This window comes from Sander lucioperca, chromosome 6 (assembly GCF_008315115.2).
Source record: "Sander lucioperca isolate FBNREF2018 chromosome 6, SLUC_FBN_1.2, whole genome shotgun sequence".
Lineage (NCBI taxonomy): Eukaryota > Metazoa > Chordata > Actinopteri > Perciformes > Percidae > Sander > Sander lucioperca.
This window is the reverse complement of record NC_050178.1, coordinates 34,324,208-34,338,381: the sequence shown is the minus strand read 5'-3', so window position 1 is coordinate 34,338,381 and position 14,174 is coordinate 34,324,208. Positions and strand designations below refer to the sequence as shown.

At 38.6% G+C, this 14,174-nt stretch overlaps 2 protein-coding genes across 6 annotated transcripts in view; one reads left to right on the top strand and one right to left on the bottom strand.

The window, feature by feature from the left end:
* The window catches only part of LOC116034028 (phosphatidate phosphatase LPIN2-like), a 32,178-nt gene extending 29,528 nt beyond the window's left edge, over positions 1-2,650 (bottom strand). For 2 of the 3 annotated variants that reach the window (XM_031276624.2, XM_031276616.2), the window contains exons 1-3: positions 2,269-2,649; positions 243-443; positions 42-137 (exon numbers count right to left, since the gene is read on the bottom strand). In XM_031276624.2, the coding sequence (XP_031132484.1) occupies positions 42-137; positions 243-443; positions 2,269-2,334 (363 nt within the window). In that variant the 5' untranslated portion in view covers positions 2,335-2,649. Of the gene's footprint in view, positions 1-41; positions 138-242; positions 444-2,268 lie in introns of all 3 variants that reach the window. The other variant, XM_036002167.1, reaches the window with a different exon arrangement.
* A 235-nt stretch (positions 2,651-2,885) lies between these two features.
* Positions 2,886-13,485, top strand: myl9b (myosin, light chain 9b, regulatory). 3 transcript variants are annotated; one of them, XM_036002168.1, is made up of 4 exons: positions 2,886-3,062; positions 11,310-11,507; positions 12,375-12,536; positions 12,636-13,485. In XM_036002168.1, exons 2-4 carry the CDS (start codon positions 11,324-11,326, stop codon positions 12,809-12,811), a joined length of 522 nt encoding a protein of 173 aa, XP_035858061.1. In that variant the 5' UTR covers positions 2,886-3,062; positions 11,310-11,323; the 3' UTR covers positions 12,812-13,485. The 3 variants fall into 3 exon arrangements, with proteins under 3 accessions (XP_035858061.1, XP_031132515.1, XP_031132522.1); XM_031276655.2 differs by lacking the exon at positions 2,886-3,062 and adding an exon at positions 8,312-8,565 and having other exon boundaries at positions 11,304-11,507; XM_031276662.2 differs by lacking the exon at positions 2,886-3,062 and adding an exon at positions 8,417-8,565.
* Positions 13,486-14,174: the final 689 nt, after the last annotated feature.

Genomic DNA, 14,174 nt, shown 5'->3' with positions numbered 1-14,174 from the left:
TTGAGAAATGGCCCATGGCCATCAGATGTTGGTCCTCTTACCTCCTTGTTTTCATTTTCCTCCACAAAAAAAGCTTCTCCATTGTCACCCAGCTTCATGTGCAGGTCAACTGATTCTCCGTTGATCTCAATGTCCACCTAAAATCACAGTGACGCATGTATGTGTCAAAGAAAAAAAGCAGAGAAATAGAACTGTAGTAGAATTGTAGTTAAAATAATTTAATGAGACAGAGAAACACTGACAATCTTCTCCTTGGAACGCAGCACACCCAGCTTGCCAAAGCGGACGTGAAAGGGGGAACACTGGAACGATCCATCAGGCTGTCGCACCACAATGACATCGATCCCTCCGGTGAGAGTGGCGGGGTTAAGGCCACGGTACAGCTCTTTCACCGTCACAAACACCGTCTCCGCAAACTGGCCCACAATATTCATGGTTTGGGACTGGAACCAAAAAAACAAGAAGTGAGAACAGTGAGGCCAAGTTTCACGAAAAAGGAACAAAAAGTGTCTGCATTCAGTATTTTCTGTTGTCTGCGGTTTGATCCTTGAAACTTTTTTCACAATTTCAGCAGCACTCAACAACAATGTCATTCCTTGATAGAAAATATAGAAGCCGCTTTTATAGAATTACAACTTCTCATAACAATAGTCATCCAATTAACCAAACTAAACAGCAGGTGACATTCAAGAAATCATATTAAGCATGTACTAGGCTACATTCAGTATATGTTTTATGCTTAATATGGCGATCCTGTTATATAACCCAACAACATTCACATATTACAACATTTTTTAGGCCAAGTAACCTGTTTAAAACAGAAGGGTGTCGCCTGAATGATTACAAGGGAGGCATTACTAATGTATTGACTAATCATATCGACCTTTGGAATCGGATCTCGATCATGACTAATGGGCTAAAGGTCTGGGGAGATAGGGTCGAGATCAATCAAAGACACTTATCTACAGGTTTACTACTATAAGACAACATAAACTACTGAAGTTATTATCTTGGTCTGGCATGATGATTATGTGAAAAAGTTCACTATGAGGAGTTCCAACTAGGGCTGGGCGATATGGAGAAAATCAAAGATCACAATATTTTTGACCAAATACCTCAATATCGATATCGCAACGATATTGTAGTGTTGACTGTCGGTGCTTTCACAAAATATTTACACAATGAGATTTTTGATAAATAATCATCAGTAATGTGGATATAATGACTAAGTGGGTAAATGCAAATATCAGAACAGCTAGAACAGTCTGGTAAGTTCAGAAAATGACATCACTTTACTGTAATGCAGCCTTTAAAACCAGGAAAAGACAACACTTATGCCATATTACAATATTATGATATCCAAAATCTAAGACGGTATCTAGTCTCATATCACGATATCGATATAATATCGATATATTGCCCAGCTCTAGTTCCAACGCAGATAGACAGTGTCAAGTCAAGAAGTCAAACGTTGCCAAATGCTACTGAAAACATCACATTTGGCCTTGTTTAAACCTGTATCAACATTGCAGGACCGTCAAAGTAGCTTAGAGGGATTCAGAAAAAAAAATGGGGCTTGTTAGGTCACATCTAGACAGTGCTTCTTTAAAGAAATACTATCATAGCCTATTACCTGGTTATTCTATTTTAAAATTTAAATCAAAACATTTTATTATTTTTTTTAAAGATGATTTGTTTGGGCTTTTATGGCCTTTAATTGATAGCATAGTTTGAAGACAGGAAAGGGGAGAGAGGGGGGATGACATGCAGCAAAGGGCCGCGGGTCGGTTTCGAACCCGGGCCGCTGCCAAGGACTTAGCCTACATGGGGCGCACACTCTACTGGGTGAGCTAGAGGTCTCCCCAAATTTATACCAAAATTAACCTGAAGTGAATTCTTTCATTCTGCAACAAACTGAAGCCACAAACTGGAGACCATATTGGGAATTTACAATTTTATGCAATACAAACATAATGTTAGAGAAATCAATACCATAGCTCGGCGATGAATTCTACCTTTGCGAAGCTTATAATGTTAAGATTTTTGTTGACACAACTTGGTTACCAAACTGATCACAAGAGACAAGATTTGTGAGGATTTGTCAGAATCAACTGAGTCAGAGAACTACCAATATGGTCTGAACAACCCAACCAATAACCCAATTTAGTTCTGAAAACATAAAGAGTGACTCACACACACCTACACAATGAATCAGACATGTCTACAGCGTCACCTATCCAAAGTCCACATTATGATCTCATGTCTTACCCAGAGTGAAGGATGCAGATGTCCCTTCCCAACCAGGCTGTGTTCCCTTGACCTCCCTTCTGCCATACGACACCACAATAATAGCTTTTTCCCACCACTGGAACTCAGGAAAAGTCTCAAGAAACTTTACCTCCATTTCCACCAGAGGAACCTTTCATCCGCATTCCCCAGAATGCTTGGCCACCTCTTAAGGCTAGGGTCACTTAACCCCTCCATATCTATCTGGAGACGTAGGGCTACATTTTGTTAGCTTTGACAACCGAGATGAGATACAAAAGTTGGTACAGTCGAGCTGCTAAGCTAAATATGACTTTCCACTTGATCACTGCTCATCAGAGATGACAGCGCTCTAGTCCTTTCTGTTCTGAGCTAGGATGCAAAATATAGCAATCTATGAGAGAGTCCTAGTATATTCAGTCACACACTGATGCTTCCTCTATCTCACACTATTTCACAAGCACAAACACAATATCCTGTCACAGTGAATTCATACTTCCCCACTTGTACTGCACATGACAGCCAGACCAGCAGTTTCTGAAAGGCTCGGACAGGCTATTCAAACACGCTTGGCATGAAAACGCACACACACAAACTGTTCGACCACACAGTTTCTGGGCTTGACCACAGCTCTCTGGGCCATCAAAGATGAGGGGACTCTCTAGCAGTCATGCTTTACCAACACTGATAAATCCTTCATAGGCCTAGCTAATTTGGGAGGAAGTCAAGCAAATAACTTGCAAATTGGAAAGGATATCACTGACTGTGCTGCAGTTGGAAGGGGACACGACAGAAAGGTAGGCCTAAGATGGAAAATTGGAGAATTACAATAAGCTATTTCCATGGCTTAGGAAAGTTAAATCAATATTTGTGAACATGAGCCAGAAACCAGAGAAGTAAGTCTCAAACGTGTGATGCCATCAAGTATAAAGTCTGGAGCTGCTCCAAAGACAATGAATGGGATACTGATGTTGTGGACCCACAGAAGGTTTGTCTTCTTTTTAGAAAACAGGTAACTCAAATCAAGCAAATCTGATTTCATAGCCGTGATATAATAACCATATAACACAGCAACGACCTTGTTCCTTTGCACAATAAGTATCACTCTGCTCCGAGAAACAAACGACTAAAAAACTGATAGCTGGTGCCACGGAGGGAAGCGTTCGTCTGCAAACGGGTCAAAGACGTGGCATGTCAATTCTGGTGTCCAAAGCATATTCATAATGTTAAAAATAAATATACATTTAAAAAGTGCATTATATTGCTTAGGGTTAGGGTTAGTTTTGGAAGGTTAGGGAAAATTGTGCTTTTGTCCTTCCTGGATGAACGGAGATTTTCTGTTACCCAGGACATGTCCTCTGTTATCCAGATTGAACATGTTGATGAATAAAGCTTTGTTATGAGTATTTATCACTTCTTAAGCATGAAGTTGACATTGTTATATTATATTAATTACATACTATGTTTTTTTTGTTTTTTATCTTTTATAGCATTTTTGTTATTTATTTTTGATTTCATTATAGAAACATGTCATTATTATTGTCTAAATAATTAACAAATAAATCATGGTATAATCTAATATTTAAGGTTTTCTAAGTTTGGTAATAGTCGGTGCTTGCGTGTGCCTGTGCAGTGTGTCTGCCTTACAAAAGTTTTCATGTGTCATGTTCACTTCTGTCCTTCCAGATGCCCTTGTCAAATAAAGAGAGGCAGAAACTGTTTAGGGCCAGGAAGAATGCAGATCCCCAAACTAGGGCTGAGTTTCTTGAGCAAAAGAGGGAAAGGTATTATGATTTAGTAGTGAAGTGAAACTATAAGGCAGATTAGTAAAAGTGAGAAATTGAAAGATCCATCAATAGGTTTACACTCATTTGCTAAAGGACTAGATGCTGCACAGAAGAGGGCACAGGTTACACACTTCCTGTGTAGGGATGAAAACAGACTGCTTCCAGGAAAAAAAGACACAGTGACCAAATACAAACAGAAGGTACAGAGAAGAGTCCTCCAGAAAACACTAAAATAGCTCCATGTGCAATACAATGAAGAAACAATAAAAGGAACTCACAATGTCATATATAGGCTAGACAGTTTTTAAGATTTAAGATAGTCCGTTCTGTTACAGAACCGAAAACAAGTGATTGTGACACTTTTCCATGCATAGACCATGAAAATGTCCAGATCATTGCAGAGAAACTAGCCCAAAGTGGCTTGTTGACATCAGCAAGGGTATCAGAGTTGCTGGCTGCTATAGTGTGCGATCCTAAAAGAGTGTGTGTGTGTGTGTGTGTGTGTGAGCAGTTCTTTAAACCAGTCAGAATCGTCATGGGCAGTGAAAAACTCAGATTAGACAGATAGTCTAGGCAGCTGTCTCAATTTACCATGCAGAGAATAGTCCTCATAAATCCAACAAATTTAAAATTCCAACACAAAGAAAGCGGAAGGAAACGGAAAATACATGCATCCGGCGGAATTTCCTGCAGCACTGGAGCAATCCCGGAAGTAGAACGCATAGGATATAGACTATCCCATCTCTTTCTCTTCCCCTGTCCTGTCTATTCACTGTCACTATCGAATAAAGGGAACCCCCCCCCGAAAAAAAGAGCTTTATTGTAGTGTTCTCAATTCTGAAACAGAAAATGTTTATATACCGAGATCATTCCCCTGGGTGCTCATCTATAACATATTTCCTAATTCAGGGCAGTCCACACGACACTTAATACTTGATGACATCACAAATTTGAGTTTTAGCACTCTAGTTTTTGGATTTAAGAGAGAGTTGTTCATTTTAAGTAAAATGTTTGACTGTCTTAGACCATAGAATAACATGCATGAATAATGAAAATTTTGGGCGCAGTTTCCCTTTAAATGCCTTAAATCCAAATCAAGTAGGCTATCAAAATATTACAACTGTTTCAGCACTGGTTGGCACACTAAATGTAATCATTCACAGACTAGCTATTCCAAACGTGCCTTAGGTATACCAGTTTCCCAATGTTAAGAACCGGCCAAGAGTGGAGAAAGAGTAGTCTGTTCTTTACTGACCTTTGCCTCTAAGGAGACACAGACACAAATATTTAGTATCTGCCTCCTTCTCTTGACCACTGTTGCTTTAAAATGTCTGTTTCATCATATCTATCCCCATCACTCACTTACATCACTGAGAAAGGCAGTCCCTCAGGGTGCACGAGAACTCAGTTAAAGAACTAAATGAAAGACGGCAATTTCCTACGGGATTTCTTAAAAAAAGGAAATAAGGTTTTAAATACAGTTTTATTTATAATAAGTTACCCATGTATTGAGATATAATGCAGACTTACAAATAGAGATAAACCACAAACTCAAACAACTTCCGCAACGGTTTTAATGTCACCGTATGGCGCAGTCCACTGTTAGCCACTGAAACTCTCGACACTTAAATTAGCAAAAAAACACATTTGCTTTTCCGTTAATTCAAACGTTTTAAAACTAGCTAGATACACGTCCCATTTATGACACAGCTAGCTAGCTAGAGCCACGTATTCACCCTTCAGAACTTCATTAAGTGATTTCAGTGGTCATCTTTACGACTTAGTCTTCAAATGTGTAAGTTACAGCAAGAAAGAATGATCTTAAAAATGGACATAACTCTGATAACTCTACCTAGTTTACATCTTACACGACTGCTAAATATGTTACAGACAGTTTATCCTTTCTACGTTGATGCTGAGAGAGTGTTGAGAGCAACTTACCTTTCAGGTCGCTTTTCTGACTGAGCAAACGGCAAACAGCCATCTAGAAGGCATCCTAGTTTACTGCGCCTGCGCGCAACACAAGTCAATTACTCAAATAGCCAATGAGCAAACTGGAAAAGAAAAGATGACCCGCCTCTAACGTTAATTGTAAACAAAGCGTGAAATGATATACATTCTTTAGGTTTTTAATGTGTCATGGTAATATAAGATAAGGAATATACAGGAATTGTATTTTACAATTAATACAATATATAAAGATGTTATTAACATATTGTAACTTTTGGCTGTTGAGGCACTATTTCTGCTGAGAGCAGAGCCTCTTAGTTAAATTAAAACAAATCAGTTACAAAACCTTGGAAACTGATGTGTAAAGTTTAACTCGAAGACTTTTATATAAACAAAAAAAAACTCTGCATACAGTATGTTGCTGGCTGACAAATTCTACTTTTAAATGAAAGACTTATAATATATATAATATATCCAGTGATGCAATGGTATTGTTACGGAAGTTATTTGAAACACAGATACATTTACTCTTACGTTAAACATGTCTTGCTATTACATTTTAAAGTATATGTTACATACTAGAGAAAAGTGAAATAAATGGGCAGTTATTGTAGATTATGGGCTGCAATCTTTGGGGTTTTTTTAAGTTTTTTTTTTTTTGGGGGGCATTTCAGCCTTTAATGGAAAGGACAACCAGATATGAAAGGGGAGAGAGAGGGGGGGAAGACATGCAGGAAAATCATCCAGGTCGGACTCGAACCCTGGACCTTCTGCATCGAGGTATACACCTCTATATATGTGCGCCTGCTCTACCAACTGAGATAGCCCAGCCACATGCTGGCACATCTTTAACAGCTCCATCAACACAGACACAGACAACAGTGGTTGACTAAAGTGCTCCTCTGCTCTAAGCAGATTCAGATGATGTTGTTGAGCAAATTTCAGTCTCTGGGTGGAAGCTTTTCTATCCACCCTGCAAAAATAATATCTTTTCCTTAGGTAGTGACAGACACATGCATTTACAACAGAAAATGCATTGTGTAAAGCTGTGTATATAAAATATCTCTATATATATTTTTTCTGTGACACTAACCACTGTGAGATATTTTCCTGTATACAACTGTAGAAAGCATTTGCATACCTACCATATGTGTCCCTCACAACCTAATGTGTTTACATTTAGACCAGCCCTCCCACATTATTTTTGTCCTCATCATCATTCATTGACTGGTTTTCAGTATTTCAGAAATGACAATGACAGTGTGGCCCAGCAGAGGGCATCACTGCACCTGCACAGAGCCTCTTTAAACAGAGATGCCTCCTTTAGCCTGAACGCTTCTATTTATGCTCTGTATCTATTTTTCCAAACTTTAATCTCACTGGAAGAAAAATATCCTACTGTCTATATGCTATTCTGAATTGTTGTACTAAAAATGTGTGTATGCTGCATTTCTTAAACAAATTAAAACAGATGATGTGCTGTTTCAATGATAAAATAAACATATTGATTTTGGAATATTCCTAGAATACACACTCAATATAATGAAAAACAGATGAAAGACACAATCATAGAGATATGTGGAAAATTGCAATCTGTAAATCAAATGTTCAATGTGCAGACGTTTGGGCACTTCAAATCATTCTTCGTACTTCAAAGCATCAAATCATTACAGCAACAATGAAAAGATTAAATGATCATTTTACTTTTAAATAAAGACACATATTTGATTTATTGTACCCATATAATGGACAAAGCACAAAAGGGCTATGGGGTTGCTAAAAATATACAAACATACTTTATGCACTGCCCAATAAAGAAGATGAAGATCTTACACATAAATTTATTCTAACAAAACAGTAGGTATTTAATACACTGACAATATCTTGACAGAAACACCGGCTTAATATTTCTTTGTAAACAGCAGAGTAAATAGCTGCCAAAAAAATCCCCAGAGCACATTTTCTTACAGTGAATAAATACCAAGGTTTGTGCTTCTTTAATAAAACACAGTGAGACCAACCACAACCACAAAACAGATGCTACCTCCATGACATCATTTAGGTGTTCCCTATACTTTCAGGCCACAGTGATGGCCAACTGCCTATTTAAGGAAAGCCATAGCCTTACAACAGAAACACTGGCTTTCAAAACTGATCTGCATCTGCTCACAACTCTCTCTCTCCCCCATGTTTCCATACTCCACCATACACAGAGCCTCTCCTCTAAATGTTTGGGCCCTTTTCTCTAAATAAGGCAGCCTTATCGTAGTTCCTGTCATTTCTGCCTTTTCCCCAAACATCCCGAGCAGCGTCTGTGGCAGTAGCAAGCTGCAGCCTGTGCATTCTTTTGCCTTGTATGGAGAAATGGTCTGGCCTGAGATGTCTTTGAATGGGACAGGCAGCCCTCTCCATTGGCCGGGGCAGAAAGGGGAGGGACCCACCAGGAGTCTTGATTCTTTAAACAAACTTTCCAGTAGGACTGCCTGCTTCCTTTCACACTGCTGTGTTGGAGCCAGACAATAGGAGTTTGAGGGACTTCCACATATTTCTACCTGAAGCAAAGGTAAGAAAGAAAGCTGATTTTACCACTGGGTTGCATATTATGTATACAGAGTGTTAAAAAGCTCATCTTTTATGCGTTTTAGAGGGGACTGCATGTGTAAATGAGTTCAGTGGTACAATGCTCGTATTTCAATACTGAGAGTGAAGGATAGAGTTACAGAGAGCCTGAGTGGATCTTTGATTAAAGTTACCAGATAAGCTACAATAGAGCTTTTTCATCTGTTGATCAAAATGAGAGAGACCTGTAGATAATTTTCAACTTAGAGTCTGTGTATATGTTTGTGTATGCAGTATAACTGTACTGTATGTGTGTGTGTTTACTTCCATCTCATCACTACGGCACATTAGACAGGGGCATTTCTGAATGCACACACACACACACACACACACACACACACACACACACACACACACACACTCTTAAACACATGGACATAAACACCTCTGATGATGTCTTTTTATAGGCGTTGAGAGCTTAACTTCCACTTTACTCTACGTTTGTTTTTGGAATTCCTGACCGTTGGCCTTTTATTCTTTACTTGAGCAGTGGTGGCCTACTACAAGACCTGCAATGAGGGGGAGAGATGACAGCCTGACTGTTTGGTGTTATCAGTGTGTGTGTGTCTGTGTGTGTGTGTGTTCTTGCTGGGCGAAGGAGACAGAGGAGCTTTGTCATCCCACTGGATGAAAGGGTTCACAGAGGAGCTGTGTGGACAGAGAACAAATACGATTGTCAGTACAAGCCAAGTTGAGGCATGTCAGCCAAATGCTTACGTCGCTGAAGTCCCAAGGTGTTCTCGGCCTTTTTGTGAGTCATTGTTGATTCACTCTGTGTGCAGAATGCAGAATATTTCATTGAAAATGTAAGTTGTGAAATAATCACAATAGTCAAAGTATCTATCTTATTGATTGCTTGAAACAGACATAGAGTTACACACTAACCTGCTTCTCTCAGGAGACCGTACCCTACTGTATCAGTGGAAACAAACAAGAATGTGATTGTGGAATTCCTCTGTTCCCTGAAACCTTAAATTGGAGCTAGACGCTGTTTTGTTTCCAGCTTCCTCTGCGACTGTTAGATGGAGAGTGGAAGGGCTTTGGGCCAGCAGCACACATCTTCCAGATTTCTTCATTTTTTTGGCACATAAAGTTACAGAAGCAGTCAAACAGTAGTGAAATGAAAGGAGAGACTGACCTAACATGTGTCTGCAGTGTAAGAAAGAAAAAACTGAAGCTACTGTTGGCAAAAACTGTGTGTGTGTGTGTGTGTGTGTGTGTGTGTGTGTGTGTGTGTGTGTGTTACTAATAGCAAGTTAACTACAAGTACATGAATTTCCTTCCTGTAACATTGTATACTGAGAACTGAAACACACACCCATTTTTGGATGTAATGTCCTTATGTGAATGCTACTGCGGACAATCAAGTTATTCAAACTCTGGACAGAACTGGCTGGTCATACTTTATTTGCATGGACAATAAAAGTTATAATTCTGTCATAGTGATACAGTGACATTCATTTGTATAGAGATCAACAGAGGAAGAAACTTCTATGTACTCAACAGAGAAATATTTGAGATAAAGAGATAGGCAAAGCTGCTCAACTCTTCAACCCTTCACTAGCTTTCTGAGTGCAATCATACACGCAACAGAGACTACAGAGCAGAGACAAAACTTTCGGACTACTCTAGCCCATTAAATATGATGACAGACAGTGTCACACAGGCAGTGTCTGGAGACAGAGAGGTGGTGAATATAGGACAGCAAAGAGCTATTTATAAGTCTTGGAGTACACTGCTGTGTAGCCATTACTGTAATGTGCTATAAAATACATCGATGCAGATGTGTATTTTGCTACAATAAAAAAATAAGGTAATAAAATACAGAAATGTGTTTAAATGTTGTTGATAACCAGAATAACTTATTTTTAAATATAGTATTTATATTAATATAATATATATATATATATATATATATATATATATATATATATATATATATATATATATATATATATATATATATATATGTGTGTGTATATATATATATATATATATATATATATATATATATATATATATGTGTGTGTGTGTATATATATATATATATATATATATATATATATATATATATATTTTATATATATATATATATATTTTATATATACTGCATCATGTGCTTTATTTGTGGTAAATGTGTGATACATATTGCAGCAATTTTGGTCCTTTTATTTATTGAAGTTATTGGAAATTAATTCACCTGGTCCCTCCTACCTGTCCAGCCTGTCCCTAACACACACACACACACACACACACACACACACACACACACACACACACACAAACACGACAAATCCTTGCAGACCTAAACATGAGTGACAGGTCTAATTCTGGAAGGATCTGAAGTTAGCTACAGCGTGCACTGTGGAGACATGTCATTTTCACACCCATCACTGTACCTGACATTCAGGGAGAGTGTGTTTCTCTCTCTAGAGGAAGCGAGAGAAAAAAGATTCTCCTGCTTGGGGCAAATATATATATAAAATATAAAAAGAGCTACATGGATGCAGTGCTCCAGTTTTGTATATGTATGTAAATTCCACTCATCTTTTCAAATGGATGCTGAAATCAGTATTCATGTCAAGATGTGTTTAACAAGCAATATACCCAAGCCATGCTATCCCCAATGGTGCAGGATTATTACAATCTAATCCATGAATCGTTCCTTTTAAATGTGCCCAGGCCCAGACCTAACCGCCACCATGTCGAGCAAGCGTGCCAAGGGAAAGACCACCAAGAAGCGTCCCCAGAGGGCCACCTCCAACGTCTTCGCCATGTTCGACCAGTCTCAGATCCAAGAGTTCAAAGAGGCGTTCAACATGATCGACCAGAACAGAGACGGTTTCATAGACAAGGAGGATCTACATGACATGCTGGCCTCTCTGGGTACGTTGGCAAGTTCTCACTACACTTTTTGGCAAGTGAAGGTTGGAAAGCAGAAACATGACACTGCCTTTAAAGGGCCACTCCACCTATTTTACATTTGAAGTTTAGTTCGCTTGTCATGAGGAGTACTAACTCAACCTGTGAACAGTTCTTCTGTAACTCCAGCAAGACCTCACTAAAGTCTGGGGAAAAAAATTAGATCATCCTGATGACATCATCAGGGTCATCTTAGTTTGGGCTCTACTTCCTCTACTACACATTCATAACAGAAAGCCTTTATTACAAGCTAGGAACGAGGCATTTTAAAGACGTGGCCATTTATCAGGAGTGTAACGAAATACGCTATAGAACTGCATAATGGGAAATGTATGATCCAGTGTTATTGGAGCTAAAAGTGAGGATATCTTGGCTGGTGCTGCTATAATTCTGACCACTTTTTTTTTTTTATCTCTCCAAAGTTACGGAGAAACTTCTGCACACTGTCTAACTTGCAAAGATAAATTTAATAGCTGGCAACGTTTTTTTGCCTGATGAAGGTCGAGTACTGAAATGTTGCCAGTTATTGCATTTATCTTTGCAAGTTAGACAGTGTGCAGGAGTCTCTTTGCAATTTTTGACCTACTCGTCCCTCTCCGAAGCACCTGTCTCATGTTATAGATGTGCAAAGTATTTTTCTGTTCTGAGTCTCTCCAAAGTTACCAACTTTGTTAAAGTGCAATGAATAAATTAACACTTGAATAGCTTACTGTTTATAGTAACAGGGTTATTCTACTGTTTAAGCATAAGGAAACACATACTGGTTTTGTGCAAGGTTTTGTGTATTCCCAAGAAAAATGTGATCCACGTAACAGTGTTGTTCGTCCTCAGGTAAGAACCCCTCTGATGAATACCTAGAGGGGATGATGAGCGAAGCACCAGGGCCAATCAACTTTACCATGTTCCTCACCATGTTTGGAGAGAGGCTCAACGGAACGGACCCCGAGGACGTCATCCGCAACGCCTTTGCCTGTTTTGATGAGGAGGGATCTGGTAAATCAGTAAAAAAAAAAAATAGGCCAATTGTATACACAGATTATGGCACATTCACTGTCAGTGTTTAGAACTTAATGGGTGTCATCTGTATCCAAGGTGTGATTCACGAGGACCATTTGAGAGAGCTGCTGACCACCATGGGCGATCGCTTCACAGATGAAGAGGTGGATGAGCTGTTCCGTGAGGCGCCCATTGACAAGAAGGGCAACTTCAACTACGCAGAGTTCACCCGCATTCTCAAACACGGCGCCAAAGACAAGGATGACGAGTAGAGGGAGACACAGACTGCCTCGGGGCCCCCGCACACATACTGCACCACAAATCAATCCCTAGTTCCTACCTTTATGGACTTAGTTTTAGAGAAATGTAATAGGAAAAAATAAAAATTTATAAAAAATTTATAAAAGGGCAGATGTGGCCATTGTGTTAAAATTATTCAGATTTAAACATGTCTATGAAAGGTATGAGCTTGGGATTCATTTTGCATCATCATTGAAGGTTACCATGAAGAAAGGTGCATTTGCATCTCATAGCTACAAGTCTACTGCGGCCTCAGCAAGTTGGACGTTTGCGATGCATCAAAAACTTGTGTGTGCGGGGGTGTTTTTGGACTGTAAGATTCAGTGCCACGTATAGTACCAGCAATGTTTACCTCTTCCTGCCAATTAGCTACAGCACCTGCACAAGCACTGCAACAAGTCTATAGCTGTAATATTTGTATCCATGTATGTTAAAAATTGATTTAAAAAAAAAAACATTCTGATTGTGTTTATTAAAAGTGCTCAGTACTTGTGCTTGATGAAATGGTTAAGAGCTTTTAATCTAAACTCTTTCTTGCATTAGCTGGTTGTGTGTATTTCCTGAAGGATCAGAATTGTTTGGGATGTTGAAGGAATTCAGTCTTGAATTGTTGCTCAGGCAAATAAAGTATACTGTATTTTACACTGCTGCACTCTGTAGTTTGAGCTGTATACAGGAGCATGAACGAACTAACTTGGATATTTTATTTTTTTTAACCCGTCAATGTTAAACTAAATATTCATGACTGCAAGTGGTGATGAACTGAACTCATTTATCAATTTCAGGAATGAAAACATGTTTGAAAGTAACGTGAACACAATTTTAAGTAATTGGCTAAAACATGCACCATTAGCTCAGTCCTATTATATAAAGTAGGGCTGTTCTCGACTAAAGAAATTCTTAGTCGACTAACACTTATATGATTTTGTCGATTAATCGATTAGTTGATGTAATCGACAGAGCTGTGCTCTTTGAGAGGTGGTTAAGACTAGAAAAGACAACATAAATGTAGTTAATGAACCATCTGTAAAACTGAGTTTCTCCACAATTAATCCTGCAAAAGCACCACTTTAAATCTTGTGTTTACCAGAAATGTGCTCATAAGTTTCTTGGAAATGAGTAATTAAGCATAAAGAAATGACTCAACTAAAGAAATCTTAGTTGACTAAGATCAAAACGACCGATTAGTCGACTAAGAGGTGGCAGCCCTAATATAAAGTAAGTCAGTTATATTTCCTGTGGCCAGTGCATCTTTGTTACTTTAATAAGGTAAACTCCTTTCATGTAATATGTTATTGAACATATAGTATTATCTTTCCAAGAAAACAGATACAT